The 24,138-nt window shown below is 42.2% G+C and overlaps 1 protein-coding gene across 1 annotated transcript in view; it reads right to left on the minus strand.

Annotated features, from left to right (window-relative positions):
• Positions 1-21,720: 21,720 nt before the first annotated feature.
• STMND1 (stathmin domain containing 1) overlaps positions 21,721-24,138 on the minus strand; it is a 28,570-nt gene continuing 26,152 nt past the window's right edge. The window contains exon 5 of the mRNA XM_060614747.3: positions 21,721-24,019. Coding sequence (XP_060470730.2) covers positions 23,732-24,019 — 288 coding nt within the window. The 3' untranslated portion in view covers positions 21,721-23,731. The remainder of the gene's footprint in view (positions 24,020-24,138) is intronic.

Consider the following 24,138-nt stretch of genomic DNA (forward strand, 5'->3'; position numbering starts at 1 on the left):
CCCCTTCCTCTTCCCTCCCCTTCCCCTTCCACTTCCCTCCCCTTCCTCTTCCTCTTCCTAGTTCTTATTCTGCCTGTCTCTTCCTCTTCCCCTTCCTCCTCTTCCTCCTCCTCCTCCTTTCTTTAAGGAAAAAAAAGGCTTTTATTATCCTTCCTAACTAAAATTCCAAAGGTTTATTGTTTCAGGTATAACCCAGGGGCTCAAAGGGTGATTTGTTCTTTCTGCATCTTTTGGCTTTTATCTCCTTTTTGTTGACTCAAGATTGCTTCCCATCAGAGAGAATAGAGATCATTCTAAACAAATGAGTAGCAGCCCTGAGAATGAGGTGACGAAAGGTGGCTATTTGGACTTTAAGACTGTCTATTTTATCTATTTGTTTGTTTATAATTATGGTAAAAAAAAAAAAAACCCATATGTCACAGGGGCGCCTGGGTGGCTCAGTCAGTTAAGAGCCCATCACTTGATTTCTCCTCAGGTCATGATCTCAAAGTTCTGGTTCCGTGGGTTCGAGCCCCAGGTCGGGCTCTGCGAGCTCACAGTGCAGCACGTCCTTGGGATTCTCTCTGTCTCTCTCTGCCTCTCCCTCCCCACCCCTCTCAAAATAAATAAATAAACTTAAAAAAAAAAGCCCTGCAGACCATCAAATACACCATCTTATCCATTTTAAAGTGTGCATCAGTGACAGCTATGTTCACATTGTTGTGCAACAGATCCCTGGAACTTTTTATCTTGCAAAGCTGAAACTCTATGCCCTTCGGACATCATCTCCCTACTGCCCCCCACCCCCGCCTTGGCCCCTGGCCACCACCATTCTGCTTTCTGCTTCTGTGAGTTTGGCTACTCTAGATACCTCACGTAAGTGCAATCATATGGCCCTTGCCTTTTCACGACTGGCCCATTTCTCTTTGATAACATCCTCAAGGTTCACTCACGGGTTGCATGTGCTGGAATATCCTTCTTTCCTAAGACTGACGAGACTCATTTGATGCCTTGCTTTCTTTAGCCTACAAATATGCTCAAGGATTCCATCTCATCATAACGGCAATAATGAAAATAATACTCTCCTCTCTTTTCTCAGATAAACCCTCAAACTTATGTCTTTCCTCTTTTTACTCATTGTCATCATAAAACCCCAACTGACTTGTATTCAGTCCTTTCCTCTGGATTGAAGCTCACCACTCTTCTAAAACTATTTCCTTGAAGAGTGTTAGAACTTTCTGGCATTAAAAAAATTAAGAGGGGGTGCCTGGGTGGCTCAGTCAGTTAAGCATCTGACTCTTGGTTTCGGCTCAGGTCATGACCTCATGGTCCGTGGGATCAAGTCCCGTATCAGGCTCTGCGCTGACAGTGCAGAGCCTGCTTGGGATTTTCTCTCTCTCCCTCTCTCTGTGCCTCCCCAATTGGCACTCTCTCTGTCTCTCTCAAAATAAATAAATAAACTTTAAAACAATTAAGAAAAAAAAAAGAAGTTCTTCTCTATCATGATGCACTCATGGGAAATCTACTTCTGTTTCTCGGCTTATATTTTCTTCCAGATGAAGTTCTTTGTCCATTCCCTACGGCTCCTTTCCTTTCACTTTCCTACTCTTTCAGTTTAGTTTTGTGTAGCTTCGTCTTTAGCCACAGAATCATCTGTAGAGCAGACAGAAATTCCTCATGCTTTAAACAGACAACTCTTCTCAGACATCTAATTGCTGTTCTGTACTGTAATGGATTCTACTTGACAGGTTCCTTGCCTGATGGTGAGGCCAGGTTATTATGTCTTTCCAATTTTAAGGTAGGTGTCGCTTTCAGCTCGGTTTTTCTGTAGGCCGGAGGCAGGAAGAGACATGGAGACTGGGGCTGACATCGGAGCCAGGGTGCACGAGTGCTGAAAGTGTTTCGAGATTCTTTCCTCTGTAACAGAGTCCGCTCGACCCACTCAGGGGGACAACCCACCTCAGTAAGGTTGAGCTCATCACCCCAACTCAACACAACGTCTTGGAGGGTGGGAAGCCCTCCTGTGTCTTTCTAGCATCTCTCAGGACCCCACCAGAGAGAAAGGCATCTAATCTGGAAGACTTTTCCACAGTTTTTCTGGGAAAGCCTTTCCGTGCCCTTGGTCTGCTTCTCCACAGATTGGAAGGCATTAGGGAGAAGGCTCGAGATTTTGCTGACTCATTCGTGTTCTTTCCTCAGTAACACTTTTGGGGGAGGAGAGAGCTGTCAGAAGCCACATGGATTGTATCACTCCAGAATCGTGCGTTCCTCTGCCCCTGTCTCTTTTTCTAAGTGTAGGACATGAAGGGGTTTCTTTTTTTTTCCTTTGAATACTCCTGGTAAGTTTTTATTGTTTCTTTTTAGCTTTTGCGGTTGTTTTCAATGTTTCCCTCATTGCTTTAGCAACAGTCTATGGGTTGGCTTTGTGCGGCCATCTGTGCCTTGAAGTCCAACAGCAGTGTCCTCATTATGAAATGTAATGATCTTTTCTTGGTACTCACCCCCACCCCCCCCTCCACCTCCTCAGCATTTTAATGTAGCTGACTATGCCCTTATCTGACCCAGGTTATGTGACAGGCTCCTACGTGGCCCTAGGATCTCTCTTTTTTGGATTCCTTCTCCCTAAAACAAGGCCAGTTTTTAGTCCTAGTTGCACATTAGAATCACCGAGGGGGCATTTGAGAAATACTTCAGTCCCAGGAAATCTAATTTATTTTCCTTGAGGTTGAACCTGAGCATGAACATTCAAAAAAATTTTTTTTAATGTTTATTTATTTTTGAGAGAGAGAAAGAGAGACAGAGCACGAGAGGGGGAGGGGCAGAGAGAGAGGTTAGACACAGAATCCGAAGCAGGCTCCAGGCTCGGAGCTGTCAGCACAGAGCCGGATGCGGGGCTCCAACTCATGGACCGCGAGGTCATGACCTGAGCCAAAGTTGGAGGCTCAGCCGACTGAGCCACCCAGGCACCCCTCGAACATGAACATTAAAAAATAACTCTCTTCAGGGGATTCAATGAGTGGCCAGAATTGAGAGCCACGGACGGGCCTCTGCATAGCGACAGCCCCCCCAACCCCCAGCTCTGATGCTGTAAGGCTGTCTTCCCCTATAAAGAAGGCAAGTGGCACTTGCCAGAAATCCCCCCAAAGTGCAAGAGGTTGAACAACGTTAGCAAGAGGGAAGATTCCATGAACGGAAAACACAAAGTACAGAGAAGACCTAAGCACAGAGGAGGAAGAAGAGCCCAAAACAGGATACTGATTCTGTTTGGTAAATCAGGAGAGGATCCGGAAGTTACAATTTTAAAAAGCCACCCAATTTGGGTAGTTGGTGAGATTTGAGAACTGGGTATCTGGAGATATCCTTTGCCTACCTCCTGCCAAACCTTCAGAAAGGTCTTTCTAATGCATCCTGTCCCGCTTAAACTCACGCCCCTGGCTTTTTCTTTTTTCGGGCCTGAGCTATTTGGGACAATCTGGGCAGATTCAATCTGTCTCTCCCAAACTGTTACTAGGACAGTGTGTCTCACATTTGAATGTGGATCAGAAGCAGCTGGACGCCTTAATACCATACAGATTTCCAAGCTCCATGACCAGAAATTCTGAATTTCTGACCCTGAAATCTGAACTGGGGGCCAGAACTTGGGTTTTTACCAGGTTCCCAGGTGAGGCCGCGGCCGCTGGTCTGGCCTACACCTCGGGGAGCCCGGGACTGGAGCCATCACCCTACAACCCTGGGTGCGTTCACCCATCGCCTAAAACCCTTTCGTGTTTACGGGATCGAGCCCAACCGTGGAGCAGGGCACACGGACTCTTCAGTGTTTCGGGACGTCTCTCTCCCCTCGGCATCGCAGGCTCAGGCACAGCAAACATTTCCGTGTTCCGCCGCCCTGCCTGGTACTTTCACACGTTCAGGCTTTGCATATCCTATCCTCTGCCTGAAGTCTTTCCCTCCTGCTTCTATATTCGGTGGACTCCCACTCATCAGTCAAGATTCTGCCTAAATGTCACTTTCTCCACGAAACCATCGCAGAGCCCGTCAGGAATACACTGCCTCTCCTCTCTCGTCTGTGCTCTGATTTGGAATCATCACCTCGCATTTTGATGATCTATTTGCACATCTCTCTGATGCCTTGTGAGCCCCTAGGAATAAAGCTTAATTTATTCTCTTTATCTTCATCTTAAGACCTAGCACAGTGGCCAGCACAAAATATACGCTAAGTGAACATTTGCTACAGGAAACGCTGGCTAGTCAAGGACAAACTATATAGCAAAGAGGCGGGTGACTTTTCCCTTAAGGCCTGAAAATACTAAAAATGAAAAGACAGATTCACTCATGAGATGGGGGGGTGGGCATATCAGAAGGACCCGGAAAATGTTTTCAAGGCTGGACGTTATGGAAAACATGTAGAGTTCCTGAAAGAATTTCCTGAGACCATTGTCTTCTCTACCCGGGAATTAATGCCACTTTCCTTAATCCTTACTCTGCACTTCCAGAAGGTGTTAGCATTTCAAGTCTCATCAGTACTAAAGAGAGTTTGGGTGTGGTCTCACTCTTCTGAGCAAATATAACTGCAATTATCTCAGTGACAAAAAGTCAGAGAAATGACTTGGTAACACCCTTCACATTTGAAATGTAGGACACACTGCCATTTGGAGGATAGAGATCCAAGGTTCTTCCTTTTATTGAGATTAATGCCAGTATCTTAGGGCTTAAAGACACTTAAGTGGCCACAGAAGAAATTTAGTGTCATTCAAACAAAATGAATTACAGTCATCTATTCTCAGGTTTCTAAAATACTGGCTGGGCTGGGGGGGGGGGGGTTGGTGGGAACCCTGCATTTATAGATGATTGTAAGGATGAGGATATTTTTCTGTCGCTGGCTGGTATTTTGTAAAACATGCCACTGTGTTCAGCTTTGCAGAATTTATGCCGTTAGGAGTTATACCTTCAGATGATAGCTGGCCCCAGGAAAGGGAACTGTGGGCAGAGCATTTGTTGGGAAATGATTTACAAAGACATGTGAGTTGGTTTGTTCTGAGTTTTAATGTTTCCTCTCAGGAAAGCCTTGACCTTGAAAGGACTTGCAGATCTGCCTGAGCTTGTAGTTCGGAAGGGCAAAGTACTGTCTGTCACGAGTGGTAGGTGGTATTTATTTGTGTGTCCAGACACATTCTGGGATTCGACCACTAATGTGGTCCAGAGTAATTATCTGTTCACTCATCATTCAGCAAGCTTGTATGGAGGGCTGGTCCCGTGCCAGGTGCTCCTGTCGGCCCTGGGGAGACAACAGTGAACAAAGCAGACACAAGTCTCAGCCCGCATGGACCTTAGACTCTATTTGGGGAGAGACAGGCAAGAAACCAGATGGGTATCTGTATGTGTATGGTGTGTGTGTGTGTGTGTGTGTGTGTGTGTGCTTAAATCATTATGGAGAAGAAGAAAGCTAGAAGCAGGCTAGAGAATTATGAGGGTAGCCAGCCTGTGATTTTCCACCACGGGTTCAGGGAAGACCTCATTGGTGGGGAGAGGGTGGCCGAGGGGCCCTGCCACTGCTGGGGAAGGATCCTTCTGGGCAGAGGAAAGAGACACAACTGGTCTGAGATGGGACCAGGCCTGGGGTGCTGAGGAACTGAGAGGTGCTAGTGAGACTGGAGCAGAGTGAGTGGGGAACATACTAGAAGATGAGGTCCAGAGAGCTTGGTGTAGGGTGGGGGCATCCTTGTATATGGCTTTGCAGGCCATTGTAATGACTTGGGCTTTTATTGGGTGTGAGATGGGAATTCTTGGCAGTGTCAATTAGGAAAAGGATGGGGGTGGGGGATGTGCCTGGGTGGTCCGGTCTGTTAAGCGCCCAACTCGTGATTTCCACTTGGGTCATGATCTCACAGTTCATGAGTTCGAGCCCACCTGGGGCTCTGTGCCGGCAGTGTAGAGCCTGCTTGGAATTCTCTGTCACCCTCTCTCTGTCCTACTTGCGTGTTCTCTCTCTCCAAAATAAATACACTTTATTAAAAAAAAAAAGAAAAAGGGTAGGATCTCTTTTATGTTTTAACAGAGTCACGCTGGCTGCTATCTTCAGAATAGATGGGAAGGAGACAAGGCAGGGGCTGGGGGATGAATTGTAAGGTCATGACAGCCGTCCCCGTGAGAGGTGGCTCTGGCTTGGAGAGGGACGTGGTACACAGATGGTGAAAAGTGGTCATACTCTGGATATATTTTGAAAGAAGAGCCAACAGGATCTGCAAAAGGATGGGACAGAAAATGGGAGAGACAGAGAGAAGTCAAGCGTGACGTCAAGGTTTGGGGCCCAAGCCATGGAGGTGGAGATGCCATTCATTGAGAGGTGAAGGGCTGTGAGGGAAGCAGAGAGAATCTCTTATTTGGAACATGTTAGGTTGAGATGCTGATGAGACACTCAGGTGGAGCCTGGTCTTAGAGAAGACATTGGTGTTGGATAGAAGGTCAACAGTCATCTGCATGTAAGTGGTATTTGAAGCCACTGGACTGGATATCACCAACCATGATGTAGGTAAGAAAGAAAAGAAGCCCAAAGGAAAATGTCCTAGGTTGTTTAATGGGAAGGGATCAAGGATACAAGGAAGTCAAGGAACTGAGAAGTCAAGATGTGGGAAGGGTATCCACGCAGATACTGAAATTGTCAAGAATTGGGGCAAAAAGAATGTTGGAAATCCAGGAGCGAAAGAGTCAAGGGATAGACTATCCAAGATTTTGATTATTATGCAATCAAGTAGAATAAGCCAAAATGCTCTAAAACCCAGTAGATATTTAGGGTACTATTGAGAGGCATAATGGCTTCAATTAACTATCCTTCAGCGCCACCTGCTGGACACAGACCAAAGCAAATGGCTATACGGATGAAGCCTCTAAGGAAAGCCTTCCACCTGATTTTAGTAAGTTTCATGACAGGTGCAGAAAAACGGAAAAGTCCTTAGGGCACTCTGATTAATTAGATAATCACTTTGGCATTTCACCAGAGGTAATAAATTTCACAGAGTTTGGTTTCTGAAATATCTAGAGAAGAGATAAAAGAAAGAGGAAGGTCATAAAAGGGAAGCCCAGGCACACAAAGGGATAAAAGAAAAGGAGGCAAGGATGAGACAGAAGTTGTCTATTCTACAATTTGGCCTTTGGGACATGCAGTCGCCATTTTATTTTTTCACGTGTACATGTATTTCCCCCTACCCCACCCCACCCTAGTTTGTTAACATTTTCTGTAATCAGCAACCCCATTTTAAACATTACTGATGACATACCCACCCTGCCATTGAGTCTAGTACAGGTCCAGGTGAAAAGTAAATGTTTAATATTTGCCAAAGATTGGAGTAAGTAGAACTCAAGAGTGAAGCTAGTTGCCCAGCCATGTGAACATGCTTAACATATTAAGCTGTACACTCAAAAATGTTGAGATAGTGAGGTTTATATTATGTGTGTGTGTTTACCACAATTAAAAATTAAAAAAATTAAGAGCAGTACAAAGGATGCTTGTGCTGATGGAAATATCCTATATCTTGCCCGTATCAATGTCAATATTGTGTTGTGCTAGCGTATAACAGTTTTGCAAGATACATCGATACATTTCTTTAGTGTTTAAAATGGTGCTAGCTTGGATTTTTATAATTTTTAGTTGAAAGCATCCTAACTATGAAATGACTTGGCTAGGGGTTTACTCCAGGAGTGGGAGTATTGGTCGGTATTGGCAACGATGCTGGTATAGTTCGTTCCATTAGTAGGGCAGAGGAGAGAAACACCAGATCCATTTTGGCATATATTAAAGAGGCATTTGGGAAAATTCAAACTACATTTGTGAGTGAGAGATTCTCTATCATCAAAGAATAAGAAAAAACGAATACAAAAATACAAGCTCTGTCAGAGGATGCAGAAACATTTGGGGAACAGAGCCACCTAACTGTGTTCATTTCTCTCCCTTTACTCCTACCCTCATGTCTATGGGTTTTCTAAGCCAAACAGCTATTGGAGTCCTTAGCAAGCTGGAGGAAGGCAAGGTCTTAGGTTTTGTTGGACTCTGGCAGAGAGAACTAGAATAAGACTGTCTGTCCCAAGGGCAGGACGATTGCCTGGAGACCAGGCATTTGACAGTGGTAGATACTGTGAAGGATGAAGCTTTTGGAGATAAAGGGAGCCAGTTGTGATGATCACCATCTGAGATAAAAAGCATGCCTGGGTACTGGGGTTCTATGACGTTAAAAAGTTAATAGGATTAACTAATCCCTCTTTGCCCATGAGATTGGTAAGGTACACGGAGACCAGCGTCAGGGAACTCTCCCCCATGTACATACAACATTGGGGGTTGTGGCCTGACTTCTACCCATGAACTCCTTAGAATGGAAACTGGTTTTCTTCCCTCTTCTGTCACTGCTGCCTCCCAGGGTATTTAAACAATCTTACCTGGGTGCTCCCATTGGACATCCAACAAGAGTGATGGCAACAACAAATCCCACCTAAGGACGGTCTGCAGTCAAAGACAGAATGACAAGTTGTAACAAATAGAATACATGCCCAAGGAAATGAAGCTGCTGGAGAAGACAGACAACAATTTAGTAGGGGGAAAATAACATCACATTGAGGGAATCATTGGCAACAGAGACAAGAAATGCTGAAGCTAAAAAAACAAAACAAAACAAAACAAAACATAATTTATCAATTAAACAATTCTAAAGACAAATACAAATTTTCTGTTAAGACCCAAATTAGTGTACTTATGAAGGCAAGTCCAAGAAATATCTCAATGACAAGGGGGAGGGGGATAGATAGATAGATAGATAGATAAGAGACTTGGAGGACAGGCCTAAACACCTAATTCTATAATGGAGCTCTAGAAAAAGAGGCAATACTTTAAAAAATAATAAAAGAACATTTCTGTAAGTTAAACAAATATTGGTGACCTATAGACTTGAAAGAGAATACTGATTTCTAGACTGTGTGTATGAAAAAAGACACACACCTAGGAAAATGCCAATAAAATTCCTGAATTCAAAAAAGAAAGAAAATCATAAAATCTTCAGACAAAAAGACAAAATCACTTCCCAAAGGAAAAGAATCAGACTGGCCATGGACTTCTCATATGTCATGCTAGAAAATGAAAGACGGTAGGTTCAGATCTACAGACTTCTCAGAGAAAAGAACTACAAGCCACAATCCTATACCCAGCCAAGATATCCCATTTCACACGTCAAAGAAACTTGAAGGTATGCATGAATTCAGAGACTGTATCACTTAAGTGGCCCCAAAGGAGGAATTTTCTCAAGCAAATGTTCTCATCAGATCACAAACCTAAAGAGACATGAAGATAAGGCAAGAAGATGACAGGAAACCATCATGGGCAATGAAACTTGAGATATTTACATCTGTGATATATCTATATCTGAGAATCTGTATATAAGTATACAGATTCTGTATATTAAATCAAAAGTACTAAATTATCTCAAAAAAAAAAACAACAACAACAACAACAACAAAACAACCCTGGGAGTTAGAAGGAGTAGTAACTAAAACCATTCTTAGACATTCAGCTTAAGAACAGATGAAGAACGGGGGAGGAGCCAAGATGGCAAAACAGCATGGAAGTTTTTTGTGTGTCTCGCATCCATGAAATACAGCCAGACCAACACTAAACCATCCTATACACCTAGAAAGCTGATTGGAGGATTAACACAACAATCTGTACCACCTGAACCACAGAATTCAGCAGGTACGTGGCGCAGAGAGGTGAACTTGGGGAGCGAGAAGCCACGGAGGGCAGGGAGCTGCTTTTGCAGGCAGAGAGAAGATGGAGCCTGGGGTGGGGGGGTAGAATACGGGAAAAGCACCCCTCCCCAAAAGCAACTGGAGAGAAAGTGGAAAATTGGAAATAGCCACAGGGACTAAACTAAAAAGGGAGAAAAGAGAAAGGAGAGGGTCTAAATTCCATTAAGACTGTAAACAAGGGGAGCGCAAAGGCTGCAACTCCGCAGCTCGATACCTGGCGGTGCTCTGGTGGGAAGAGCGAATCCCCAGGAACAGAGTGGGTTCCAGGAGGTTCTCAGGCCACACGGGGAAAAGCAGTTCCACTGCTGGAAGGACATTTGGTAGAGACTGTTGAGGCCACCTGGTCCCAGCAGACCCCAGAAAATGGCCACATTTGCTGGTGCTGGAACAAGGTCCTTAAGGGTGAAGGCTGGTGCCAGATGTGTGTTGTGATTTTCCATAATCCCTGAAAAGCTGCAGCTACACTAACTTGCAAACTTTTGCTGGGGCAGGCTGGCACCTGGCCACAGTCTCAGGGCACCGGCTGCAGCAGGGTCCAACAAGCGTTCCTGCATGCAGCCAGCATTTGGCCCTCCCACATGTGAGACCCTCCCACAGAGGGGCGGAACAGGTCAAAGCCGCAGGCCTTCAGAAGTAAGGGGCCGAGAAAACAGCCCCATCTGAGACAAAACTCGGGAGAGAGGTGCCTGGGGCCTGGTCACGGGGAGTGAGAAAGTGGGGAGTGGATGCGAGCTGAAGACAGAGGATGGGTGCGCGATTGCTGATCGGGGAGAACAGAGTTCCAATACTAGAGACTGGGTAGCTGGTTGAACCCATTTTCACCGCTCCTGCCATGCACATACCCACCTATGAGCACCGCAACAATCTGCCCCAGTAGGCTAGTGGTGCCATCTAGTGGAGAATGGAGCCATTACACTGAACCCCGCCCAACTGGGCCAACCTTGCTCTTCAAGAACACAAGTCTCACCGCCAGCTTAGTTTATGGACTATAAAGTGCTACATAATCTGACTTCTAGGGGAAAACGAAGTAATTTCAGCCCTATTTCAATCTGTTAGCAGGTCCATCTATTAAATTTTCTTTCTTTTTTTCTTTTCTTTTCTATTACTTTTCTTTTTTTTGAATACAGAAAGAGAAAAAATTCATTTTTATTTTCAATTTTTATTAAAAATATTTTTATTTAATTTTTTTACTATATTTTTTACTTTTGTGTAATTTTTTTTCAAATTCTTACTTCCATCATTTTATTTTAGTCTACTTCAGTGTATTCTCCTTTTCAAATTTTCAAATGATTTCTTTTTCTTTTTTCTCTTTTTCATTTCTTTTCTTTTGCTTGAATGCAGAAAGAGAAAAACTTCATTTTTACTTTCAATTTCTATTAAAAATATCTTTATTTATTTTTTTCTATATTTTTTGCTTTTATGTAAATTTTTTCAAATTCTATTTTACTTCCATCATTTTATTTTAGTCTTCTACATTGTACTCACTTTTTCAAATTTTCAAGCGATTTCTTTTTTTTCTCTTTTTTCTTTTTCATTTCTTTTCTTTTTCTTGAATACAGAAAGAGAAAACATCATTTTTATATTTAATTTTTATTAAAAATATTTTTCTTTAATTTTTTTCTACTATATTCTTTACTTTTCTGTAAATTTTCTCGAATTCTATTTTACTCCCATCATCTCATTTTAGTCTACTTCAGTGTATTCATTTTTTCAAATTCTCAATTTCCTTCCCCCCCTTTTTTTCTCTAATCTGTCAAGCCATTTTCAACACCCAGACCAAAAACACACCTAAGATCTAACATCATTTATTAGATTTGTGTGTTTAATTTTTTAATTTTAATTTTTTAAAATTTTAATTCGTTTTTAATTTTAATTATTCTACCTCATTAATTCCTTTTCTCCCTTCAAAATAACAAAACGAAGGCATTCAGCCCAAAAGAAAGAGCACAAAGAAACGACAGCCAGGGATTTAAGCAACACAGATACAAGCAAGATGTCTGAACCACAATTTAGAATCACAATAATAAGAATACTAGCTCAAGTAGAAAATAGATTAGAATCCTTTTCTGCAGAGATAAAAGAAGTAAAAACTCATCAGGGTGAAATAAAAAATGCTATAACTAAGCTGCAATCATGGATGGATGCAGTGGCGGCAAGGATGGACGAGGCAGAACAGAGAATCAGCGAGATAGAGGACAAACTTATAGAGAATCATGAAGCGGAAAAAAAGAGGGAGATTAAGGCACAAGAGCAAAATTTAAGAATTAGAGAAATCAGGGGCGCCTGAATGGCTCAGCCGGTTAAGCGTCCGACTTCAGCCCAGGTCCCCATGATCTCATGGTTTGTGAGTTTGAGCCCCGCGTCAGGCTCTGTGCTGACAGCTCAGAGCCTGGAGCCTGCTTTGGATTCTGTGTCTCCCTCTCTCTCTGCCCCTCCTCCACTCACGCTCTGTCTCTCTGTCAAAAATAAATAAACATTGAAAAAATTTTAAGGATTAGAGAAATCAGTGACTCATTAAAAAGGAACAACATCAGAATCATAGGGGACCCAGAAGATAAAGAGAGAGAAAAAGGGGTAAAAGGGTTATGTGGAAAACTTTCCTAACCTGGGGAAAGACAGAGACATCAAAATCCAGGAAGCACAGAGGACCCCCATTAGATTCAACAAAAACCGACCATCAACAAGGCATATCATAGTCAAATTCACAAAATACTCAGGCAAGGAGAGAATCATGAAAGCAGCAAGGGAAAAAAAGTCCCTAACATACAAGGGAATACAGATCAGGTTTGCAGCAGACCTATCCACAGAAACTTGGCAGGCCAGAAAGGAGTGGCAGGATATATTCAGTGTGCTGAATCAGAAAAATATGCAGCCAAGAATTCTTTATCAATCAAGGCTGTCATTCAAAATAGAAGGAGAGATAAAGTTTCCCAGACAAACAAAAATTAAAGGAGTTTGTGACCACTAAACCAGCCCTGTAAGAAATTTTAAGGGGACTCTCTGAGGGGAGAAAAGACTAAAAAATATATATACATACATATATATATACCAAAAGCAACAAAGATTAGAAAGGACCAGAGAACACCACCAGAAACTCCAACTCTACAAGCATCATAATGGCAATAAACTCATATCTTTCAGTACTCACTCTAAACATCAATGGACTCAATTCTCCAATCAAAAGACATAAGGTAACAGAATGGATAAGAAAACAAGATCCATCTATATGCTGTTTACAAGAGATCACTTTAGACCTAGACACCTTCAGAATGAAAATAAGGGGATGGAGAACCATCTATCATGCTAATGGTCAACAAAAGAAAGCTGGAGTAGCCATACTTATATCAGACAATCTAGACTTTAAAATAAAGACTGTATCAAGAGATGCAGAAGGGCATTATATCATACTCAAGGGGTCTATCCACCAAGAAGATGTAACAATTATAAACACTTATGTGCCATATGTGAGAGCACCCAAATATATAAATTAATTAATCACAAACATAAAGAAACTCATCAATAGTAATACCATAATAGGAGACTTCAACACCCCACTCACAACGATGGACAGATCATCTAATCAAAAAATCAAAAGGAAACAATGGCTTTGAATGACACACTGGACCAGATAGACTTAACAGATATATTCAGAACATTTCATCCTAAAGCAGTAGAATATACATTCTTCTCCAGTGCACATGGAATGTTCTCCTGGATAGACCATATACTGGGACACAAATCAGCCCAAAGTAAGTACAAAGAGATCGAGATCACACCATGCATATTTTCAGACCACAACGCTGTGAAACTCAAAATCAACCACAAGAAAAAATTTGGAAAGGTAACAAATACTTGGAGACTGAAGAACATTCTACTAAAGAATGAATGGGCTAACTAAGAAGTTAAAGAGGAAATTAAAAAGTATATGGAAGTCAATGAAAGTGATAACACCACAACCCAAAACCTCTGGGACACAGCAAAGGCGGTCATAAGAGGAAAGTATATAGCGATCCAGGCCTTCCTAAAAAAGGAAGAAAGATCTCAGATACACAACTTACCCTTATGCCTTAAGGAGCTGGAAAAAGAACAGCAAATAAAACCCAAAACCAGCAGAAGACAGGAAATATTAAAGATTAGAGCAGAAATTAAATGCTATCAAAACCAAAAAAACTGTAGAACAGATTAATGAAACCAGAAGCTGGTTCTTTGAAAGAATTAACAAAATGGATAAACCACTAGCCAGTTTGATCAAAAAGGAAAAGGAAAGGGCGCAAAGACATAAAATCTAGAATGAAAGAGGAGAGATCACAACCAACACAGCAGAAATAAAAACAATAATAAGAGAATATTATGACATGCCAATAAAATGGGCAATCTGGAAGAAATGGACAAATTCCTAGAAACATATACACTACCAAAACTGAAACAGGAAGAAATAGAAAATTTGAACAGACCCATAACAGTAAGGAAATTGAATTAGTAATCAAAAATCTGCCAAAAAACAAGAGTCCAGAGCCAGATGGCTTTCCAGGGGAATTCTACCAAACATTTAAGGAAGAGTTAACACCTATTCTCTTGAAGATGTTCTAAAATATAGAAGTGGAAGGAAAACTTCCAAACTCTTTCTATGAAGCCAGCATTACCTTGATTCCAAAACCAGACAGAGACCCCACTAAAAAGGAGAACTATAGACCAATTTCCCTGATGAACATGGATGCAAAAATCCTCAACAAGATATCAGCCAACCGGATCCAACAATACATTAAAAAAATTATTCACCACGACCAAGTGGGATTTATATCTGGGATGCATGGCTGGTTCAATATCTGCAAAACAATTAACATGATTCATCACATCAATAAAAGAAAGGACAAGAACCATATGATTCTCTCAATAGATGCAGAGAAAGCATTTGACAAAATACAGCATCCTTTCTTGATAAAAACCCTCAAGAAAGTAGGGATAGAAGGAGCATACCTAGACATCATAAAAGCCATATATGAATGACCCAATGCTAATATCATCCTCAATGGGGAAAAACTGAGAGCTTTCCCCCTAAGGTCAGGAACAAAACAGGGATGTCCACTCTCGCCACTGTTATTCAACCTAGTATTGGGAGTCTTAGTCTCTGCAATCAGACAATACAAAGAAATAAAAGGCATCCAAATTGGCCAGGAGGAGGTCAAACCTTCACTCCTCGCAAATGACATGATACTCTATATGGAAAACCCAAAATATTCCACCACCAAACTGCTGGAATTGATTCACGAATTCAGCAAAGTTGCAGGATATAAAATCAACGCACAGAAATTGGTTGCATTCCTAAATACCAACAATGAAGCGACAGAAAAAGAAATCAAGGAATCGATCCCATTTACAGTTGCACCAAAACCCATAAAATACCTAGGAATAAATCTAACCAAAGAGGTGAAAAATCTATACACTGAAAACTATAGAAAGCTTATGAAAGACCCAAATGATGGGAAAAGATTCCATGCTCCTGGATAGGAAGAACAAATATTGTTAAAATGTCGATACTATCCAAAGCAATCTACATATTCAATGCAATCCCTATCAAAATAACACCAGCATTCTTCACAGAGCTAGAACAAACAATCCTAAAATTTGTATGGAACCAGAAAAGACCCCGAATAGCCAAAGCAATCTTGAAAAAGAAAACCAAAGCAGGAGGCATCACAATTCCAGACTTCAAGCTATACTACAAGGCTGTAATCATCAAGACAGTATGGTCCTGGCACAAAAACAGACATTCAGATCAATGGAACAGAATAGAGAACCCAGAAATCGACCCACAGACATATGGCCAACTAATCTTTGACAAAGCAGGAAAGAATATTCAATGGAATAAATACAGTCTCTTTAGCAAGGGGTGCTGGGAAAATGACAGTGATATGCAGAAGAATGAACCTAGACCACTTTCTTACACCAGACACAAAAATAAACTCAAAATGGATGAAAGACCTCAATGTAAGACAGGAAGCCATCAAAATCCTCGAGGAGAAAGCAGGCAAAAACTTCTTTGATCTTGGCCGCAGCAACTTCTTACTCAACACATCTCTGGAGGCAAGGGAAACAAATGTAAAAATGAACTACTGGGACCTCATCAAAATAAAAATCTTCTGCACAGAAAAGGAAACAATCAGCAAAACTAAAAGGCAACTGACAGAATGGGAGGAGATATTCGAAAATGACATATCAGATAAAGGGTTAGGATCTAAAATCTATAAAGAACTTCTCAACCTCAACACCCAAAAAACAAACAATCCAGTGAAGAAATGGGCAAAAGACATGAATAGACACTTCTCCAAAGAAGACATCCAGATGGCCAACCAGATGAAAAAATGCTCAACATCACTCATCATCAGGGAAATACAAATCAAAACCACAATGAGATACCACCTCACAGTGGTCAGAGTGGCTAACATTAACAACTCAGGAAACAGCAGATGCTGGTGAGGATGTGGAGAAATGGGAACCCTCTTGCACTGTTGGTGGGAATGCAAACTGGTGCAGCCACTCTGGGAAACAGTGTGGAGGTTCCTCAAAAAACTAAAAATAGAACTACCCTATGACCCAGCAATTGCACTACTAGGCATTTATCCAAGGGATACAGGTGTGGTGTTTCGAAGGGACACGGGCACCCCCATGTCTATAGCAGCACTATCAACAATAGCCAAAGTATGCCAAGAGCCCAAATGTCCATCGATGGATGAATGGATAAAGAAGATGTGGTATATATACACAATGGAGTATTACTTGGCAATCAAAAAGAATGAAATCTTGCCATTTGCAACTATGTGGATGGAACTGGAGGGTATTCTGCTAAGTGATATTAGTCAGTCAGAGAAAGACAAAAATCATATGGCTTCACTCATATGAGGACTTTAAGAGACAAAACAGATGAACATAAGGGAAGGGAAACAAAAATGTAAAAACAGGGAGGGGGACAAAACAGAAGAGACTCATAAATATGGAGAACAAACTGAAGGTTATGGGAGTTGTGGGAGGGGGGATGGGCTAAGTGGGTAAGGGGCATTAAGGAATCTACTCCTGAAATCATTGTTGTACCATATGCTAACTGATTTGGATGTAAATTTTAAAAAATAATAATAAAAAAAAAGAACAGATGAAGGAGGAAAAGCATATTGAAAAGTATTCACTGATCTTGTTGAGGTGATGTGGGGCTATACTGGAGATGTGGGAGGGCTCAAGCTGGCTGGTTGTTGGGAGGTTCCAGGGGGCACCATGAAGGTCCTGGTGTCCCCCACTGAGCTGGGAACATTGTGCACACCCTGCTATGCCCCTTGAGCATATGAAATAGCAGACTTTTATCAGGCTGAGCAGCATGAAATTGCCAATGAATGGACCATATTTAACCTCTGAGTTTTCTATTACAGACAGTGGAATGTAATGTTTCAGCCAAGCCAATACTCCAAGGCCATCTGCCCAGGGCTTCTCTTTCTTCCTTTTCGCCCTACAGCACATCACACTGGAGATGTTAGTCTTTCTAGCAACCGATTCGCAGGCCAGCAATTGTTCCCCATGGGCCGAGGACTCAAGTCCACATGAACTTCTCTACCTCGGCTGCTGCAGCTGGCGATCACTCAATTGTTTTTTCTGGTCCGGATTTCCAGCATGTAAACCGCACAGGTCACAGCAATGTGGAGGCATAAAGGAATAAGTGTCCCTCCTATGAGAGTTACCCAAATGGTTCCAAGCCATCTGAACTAATCAAGCACTCAGTCAGTGCCACGGTGTTTCTGTCCAAATGGCAATTTCTTGCATCGCCAAGTTTTCTGCAATGGGAGACACAAGATGCAAAACAAACATTCCCATGTTATAGAGCTTGGGAGATAAAACTGAAGGCATATTCAAGACTAGTTTCATAAACTAGCATTTGTATGTTGACTGCAGAATCATTTATAATAACCTATAAAAGCGAGAAATTGAAACTAACCCAAACCTCCTATAACAGGGATGAATTAATTAATTAATAGCAGTATCTTCCAGCTTTTTTGGAAACGCAAATCCCCTTAAATATTTTCAGCAAAAATATTTTCAGCAATTTTGAATGGCATGTGAGAATGAACTGATTTTAAATAAAAAAAATATTTAAAAAAGTTTTGATCCATATATTAAAGGCTGTGTTATAAAATTCCTTCAAAATATAATAGATGTAGGGGTGCCTGGGTGGCTCAGTTGGTTGAGCGTCTGACTCTTGATCTCAGCTCAGGTCATTATCTCTTGGTTCGTGAGTCCAAGCACGGCATCGGGCTCTGCACTGACAGTGTGGAGCCTGTTTGGGATTCTCTCTCTCCCTTTCTCTCTGCCCCTCCCCTGCTCCCCCTCCCTCTCTCTCTCTCTCTCTCAAAACAAATTAAAAAACTTAATAAAATGAAATATAATAGATGCAGTCAGGTCTGGAAGATTATTAGTTAATAAAAAATAGTCAATTTGACAGAAAGTCTTAAGAAACAATGCATATATACGGTAAGCAGTTTATTTTAACTTAAAACAGTTACATAAATTTTCATTGAAAATATTTTGGCATAACACCAACAAAGCATGATTGGAATTCTTAACATGAACCACACCTGTCATGCATTGTCTAGAGCCAAAGTTTTAGGTGTTTTAATTGGAGGGTGAAATTTGTACATTTTATGAAATGATGTGAGCATAGAACCTTTGAAGTTTTTTTTTTTACAATCTTATCTATTCCTTTACAGACCATTTTTATTTTTATTTATTTATTTCAGACTATTTTTATTTAAAATAGAGAAGCTATTAAAAATTAAATATAATAACCAGTACAAATGGCATTAGTAGGTTTTAGAAGAAACATCACTGACTTGGTAAGTATTGTTTTTAAGTTTATTTATTTTGAGAGAGAGAGAGAGTACAAGTGGGAGAGGGCCAGAGAAAGAGGGAGAAAGAGAATCCCAAGCAAGCCCCACACTGACAGTGTGCAGCCCCACGTGGGGCTCAAACTCACAAACCGTGAGATCATGACCTGAGCGGAAACCAAGAGCCAGACGCTTCACCGACTGAGCCAGCCAGGCGCCCCTGACTTGTTAAGTATTTAACTCGATGCTAGAGGGTAGGGGTCCTTTAGCCTGCTGGAAAGTGGCCTGAACTGAGTGCCTACAAGGGAGTGAAAGAACAGGGCAGACTTCGGTGAGAATCAGAACTACCTGGAAGGCTTGAGCAAACCCGGAACGTTGGGCCCCACCATCTGATACTGAAGGGCTGGGGTGGGACCTGAGAACTTGCCTTTATTACAAGGTGGGGAAGGGGCACACCCTGAAAATCACTGGCATAAACCCGTCTTGAGGGTTGGTGAACAAATCTCCCTAGCATCTTTCTCCCACTTAGCATGTGAGCATTGCTGTTTGTTTTAAGCAAGGAAAAAGCATGAATTATTTTCATATGCATTTTAGACGATACACTGTGTTTGCTTTAGGGATTGAGTTGTGTGACACAGAGAGAAAATTTATGTGTCAATTACTAGAAATTCCTAGGAATTGAAGCACAGCTTTCATGACCTTACTGTTTGGAATGAATGCATTCTGTGCTTAAAATAGCCAGTCGCTTTATTTTTAAGACTAATTTCTTGGTTCTGAATGATGAGAGAAAAAGTTTCAGACCCTTAGCTGCAAACACTCTTCTGTCCACAACACTTTGCAAATGCAGCTCATCTTTATTCCTGATCCACGAAAAGCCAACTCGGATATAAGATGTAATTGTCAGTCTTGTTTTCTCTTTAGCACACGGGCTTTTGAAGCAGACTTGAGGTCTCCGTGTGCTGAACAGCATCGGTGATGAGGCGAAGTCGGGAGTGGAGTCTGAAGGTGGGTCTGTAACACTGGTTGCATCTGATCTTGTGTTCTTTTGCACTGACCATCCTGCGGGGAAGGGCGTGGAACAGAGCGCGAGCCAGGGAAACCAGCAGGGCAGTTTCTGCCCTGCAAGGTGTTCAGACTGTGTTGTCTTCACAGGGGAAATGTTCAAGATGTTTGACTTCTCCACCTTTTAAAAACAGAGACTGAGCATGCGTTCTTCCCGTCTTTAGCTACGGGAACCCTTAGAAACTTAAGAGGAAAACTATACAGTGTTGCATCATTAAGAACGACAGCGCGGAAGTAGATGTGTTTACGAATGAGAATGAGAAGTTGTTGAGTGAAAAAAAGCAAGTTGCAAAAGAGTTTATGTAGCATGAGTCCACTTTTGCCAGGAAAAACGTGTTGAAATACATACAGCAAAATGCTCCCAGCAGTTTCTTAGCTGGAGGGAAGCACGTTGGTTTCCTGGTGTTTTTTGTTTTTTGTTTTTGTTTTTTGTCGGTTTTTTTGCGTCTTAGCTTTTTCAGTGTTTGTAAGGCCATATTGCTTCGGTAATTTAAAAGAAAGGGGGGGGGGAGGCAGCAAATACAAGTGACACAGACAGACCATAATGGTCATCTCCCACAGTTTATTTTAAAATAATTGATCTAACATAAATAAGAATCTTACAACGTGTATTACTTTCAACATATGTGAAATATTTTAAACACGCCTTTTATTTTTTTTAACTTTTTTTTAATGTTTATTCATTTTTGAGACAGAGAGGCAGAGCACGAGCTGGGGAGGGGGCAGAGAGAGAGAGGGGGAGACACAGAATCCGAAGCGGGCTGCGGGCTCCTAGCTGTCAGCACAGAGCCCGATGTGGGGCTCGAACTCATGAACCACGAGATCATGACCTGAGCCAGAGTCGGATGCTTAACTGACTGAGCCACCCACACGCCCCTTAAATATACCTTTTAAATATTAGTTTAGGTATAAATTATCCATAAGGGTTTTTTTGTTCACCCCCCTAAACTGGAGGGTTTACTAAACATCAAGTTTACCTCCTCTGAGACTGGACCAGACCATCTTTCACAAGGAACTCGATATAGGCGTTTTTCTGTTGCACCCAATTAAAATGGTTATAGGGACATTTACCTAAGTTTGTCTTCCTGACTCATAACTTCCTGAAGGTTGTAGCTGGATTTGAGTTGAAATACCCTGGCTGCTGTTCAAAACCTTCTGCTTCAGCAATGAGAAAACCAATTAGGTTATTCTCAACACATAAAATTAACGTGATCCCAGAGGCTATATTTTAGAAATCTCTTTCTTTTCTCTTACTCTTCAGTATAAATCATCCTTTTAAATAAAAAAAAAAAATGAAAACAAAAAGAGGATCATGGGAAAAAGTCACATTTACATTTGAAGTTAAAAAATAGTACGTTGCCGGGATGGGCTGACGGCTCTGGAGGCAATGGGAGGATTCAAACCCGAGCCGGACCCCCTTGATGCCAGGGTTCGTGAAGGTGAAAAGTCCTTAGAGCCTCTGAGCCTGTTTCTTCGTCTGTAAAGCCTCGCTCTGTTTGGTGAGTAGTAATATACTTAGAGCTTAAGAGCCGTTCCTTGTTTCCAGGTGTCTATTTTCATCACCTCTCTTCCCACCCTGTTAAAGTGTTTCTTGCTAAGAAAATACATGGCTAGTCATTCTGGATGTGTTACTCCGCTGTATTTAACTCTCTCTATGTAGAAAGCTTTCCAAGCCAGGTGATCAGCGATGATGTTCACATCTGTAGTGCATATATCTGAACTCAACAAATGTGTCACCCAAGCCACTGTAAGTAAGAGCATAGAAGTTCAAGAGATCAGTGGGATATTTATCAAATTGGGGGATTTAATATACAACAGTTACTATAGAGGCACCTGGGTGGCTCAGTTGGTTAAGCGTCCGACTCTTGATTTCGGCTCCGGTCATCATCTCAGGGTTTGGGATCCAAACTGACAGTGGGGAGCCTGCTTGGGATTCTCTTTCTCTTCCTCTCTCTCTGCCCCTCCCCAACCCGCACGTGTGCTCTCTCAAAATTAAAGACAAAAAACTTTAAAAACAAAACAAATCAATTACTACACATTTGCACTCCGTGTATATTTGGGCCATTTAAATTTTTTTATTTACAGAGATCTGAATGACACCTAAATCCTTTCGAAGTGGCCTACTGCAATCATTTCAGCTACTGTAATATTTTGTAAGATTATCACATGTCACCACAAGATAGCTGCCAGAAAAAAATCTCAGGACAATATGGAAAACATCATGTTGGCCACCTGGGGTTTTACATAAACAGCATTCTATAATATTATGGCATATTCTAGTTTACACAGGACTTTTAGACCCATTATTTCATTTGGGTTGATGGAAGCGGTTATCCCAAATTAACATATAAGGTAATGGAGACACAGACTGCCCTGGACCAGGGCTCTGCAGGTCACATTGTAAGAAGGAGATCGTGGTTCTTAAAGGTTTGCGTTCCGGAATGGGTTTTGAAAGAAGTCCCTCCATCATACCACCATCATACCTGGCTACCGGATCCCGAATCCTACAATATCCCAAAGGGAATGCATAAGCAGCAGGTGCCTCGTGGCCCTCCAGTCAAATTGCACTGTCCCCAGCCACCGGTTCCCATCTTTGGGGGCTGTCCTGCTTCGGGGAGATGTGTGGGGACACCGACGCATCCACTAACAAAATATTTACACGGCACTTATGATGTGCCATTCACCTTCGGAGGGACAAAAAAATGCAACTGTGAACAAGGCACTCATCTCCTGTTCTGCTAAAACCGAAATATCTCGTGGTAGAGCTGAAAACCTATCAGGCGATTTCAAGTGGGTGGCAAGTGCAGAGGTGAGTGGGCCAGGGTGCCGAAAGTCAACTGGAAGAGAGCGGCACCAACCCAGACAGGCAGCTTTGGACTAAGAGGTCTGAGTGGAGACACAAACAACAAGAAGGCATTAGTCGGCTCCAGCAGCGAGAGGGAGAGAGGGGAAGAGGGGAGCTGCACGTGCAAAGACCCTGAAGCGGAGGGGAAGCTGTGTGATGAGTCTGAGGGGCTCAAGTTCAGCACAAGTGAATTGTGAAAGCAGAGATCCTTACCAGTCACAGAAAGGGTTCTGGACTCCGCTTTGACCATGAAAGGCACCCAGGAAAGGGTTTTGATCAGAGGACTGTGGTAGAGGGACCAAGGAAACCTTTGTAGAGATCCAGTTGAATGACTCAGTCGGTTAAGTGCCAGGCTCTTGATTTCAGCTCAGGTCATGATCTCATGGTTCATGGGATTGAGCCCCACATGGGGCCTGGGAATCCTGCCTGGGATTCTCTCTCGCCCTCTCTCTGTCTCTGCAACGCCCCTGCTTGCACACACGCTTTCTCTCTCAAAATAAATAAACAAATAAATAAATAAAAAAAAAGAATGTAAACCTGTCAGACTCCCATGGGGGAATTAGGCACAGGGCCTCCTGTCACTGTACCCCCCTCCGGGACATCCCCCACCCCTAGAGCCTAGTGAAGTTTGTCTTTTTTTCATACTTAATTCTCTGAATTGGATATTGCTTCCTTAAGCTGTATGGATGAAAGTGTAATTCAAACAGCTTCAAGATACTGCTTTCCATCCTTCACAACACAGAATGAGAAGAAATAACGAAACACACAGATAAGCATTCAAACACGTGATACAAATCTGTGCAGTTTGTCTGAAGGGACCCTCAGAGGGTGGACATGGCCAAGGGGCAGGAGCAAAAAAGGAGGGTTTCATCTGGCACAAACACATTAACGTAAGCTGGAAAGTATTCATGAAGATGTCTTCATAGCGTCTGAAGCCTCACTGGAAGAGAATGCCAACTTTATAATGTGGAAGCCAGTCAGATCTTCCTGGGTTCCCCCCCCCCCCCTTTTGCTAGCTAGCATAGATATTGAATTGACTCAGCCAAGTTCAGCCCATGCAGATTATACAATCGTTCCTAAACCCATGGCAAATCCCAGTGGGGTGAGATCAGGCCTCCAGAAAAACACGAGACAGACTAAAATTGTCACAATCAGGGAGAATGGATGTCTCTTCATGAAATCCACATAAGATGGCTTATTCAAATACATCATCTGCTTGGTTGTAAGACACATCTGACTCGACCACCCCAAATCCTTCATAATTGAAGTTTCTATCACTCGATGCTGTAGGACTCTTCTTCCCTTTCAAAGGCTTTCCTCCCTGCGGGTCAGACGGCTCAGACTCAAACACAGCAGAACTCACAGCGTGAGGTCCTTTGGCAAACAGAACCTCAGCCCCTTCCGGCTCAGCTGCATCTGAATGATTGGCTGGGGACAAAAGTCGGTCACTCCTTAGCCTTTTTCTCATTTCTTCTTCTTTAGTCTGAAAAAAAGAATGAAAATGAGCCCCAATAACTTCCTCCGAGTTCTCATTAATATGCCTGAAATTAACCTGTATGATTTTCCATTTCATTATTCAGTCACTTCACAAACATGTGTTGA

The sequence above is a fragment of the Panthera onca genome, chromosome B2 (genome assembly GCF_046562875.1).
Source record: "Panthera onca isolate mPanOnc1 chromosome B2, mPanOnc1 haplotype 2, whole genome shotgun sequence".
Lineage (NCBI taxonomy): Eukaryota > Metazoa > Chordata > Mammalia > Carnivora > Felidae > Panthera > Panthera onca.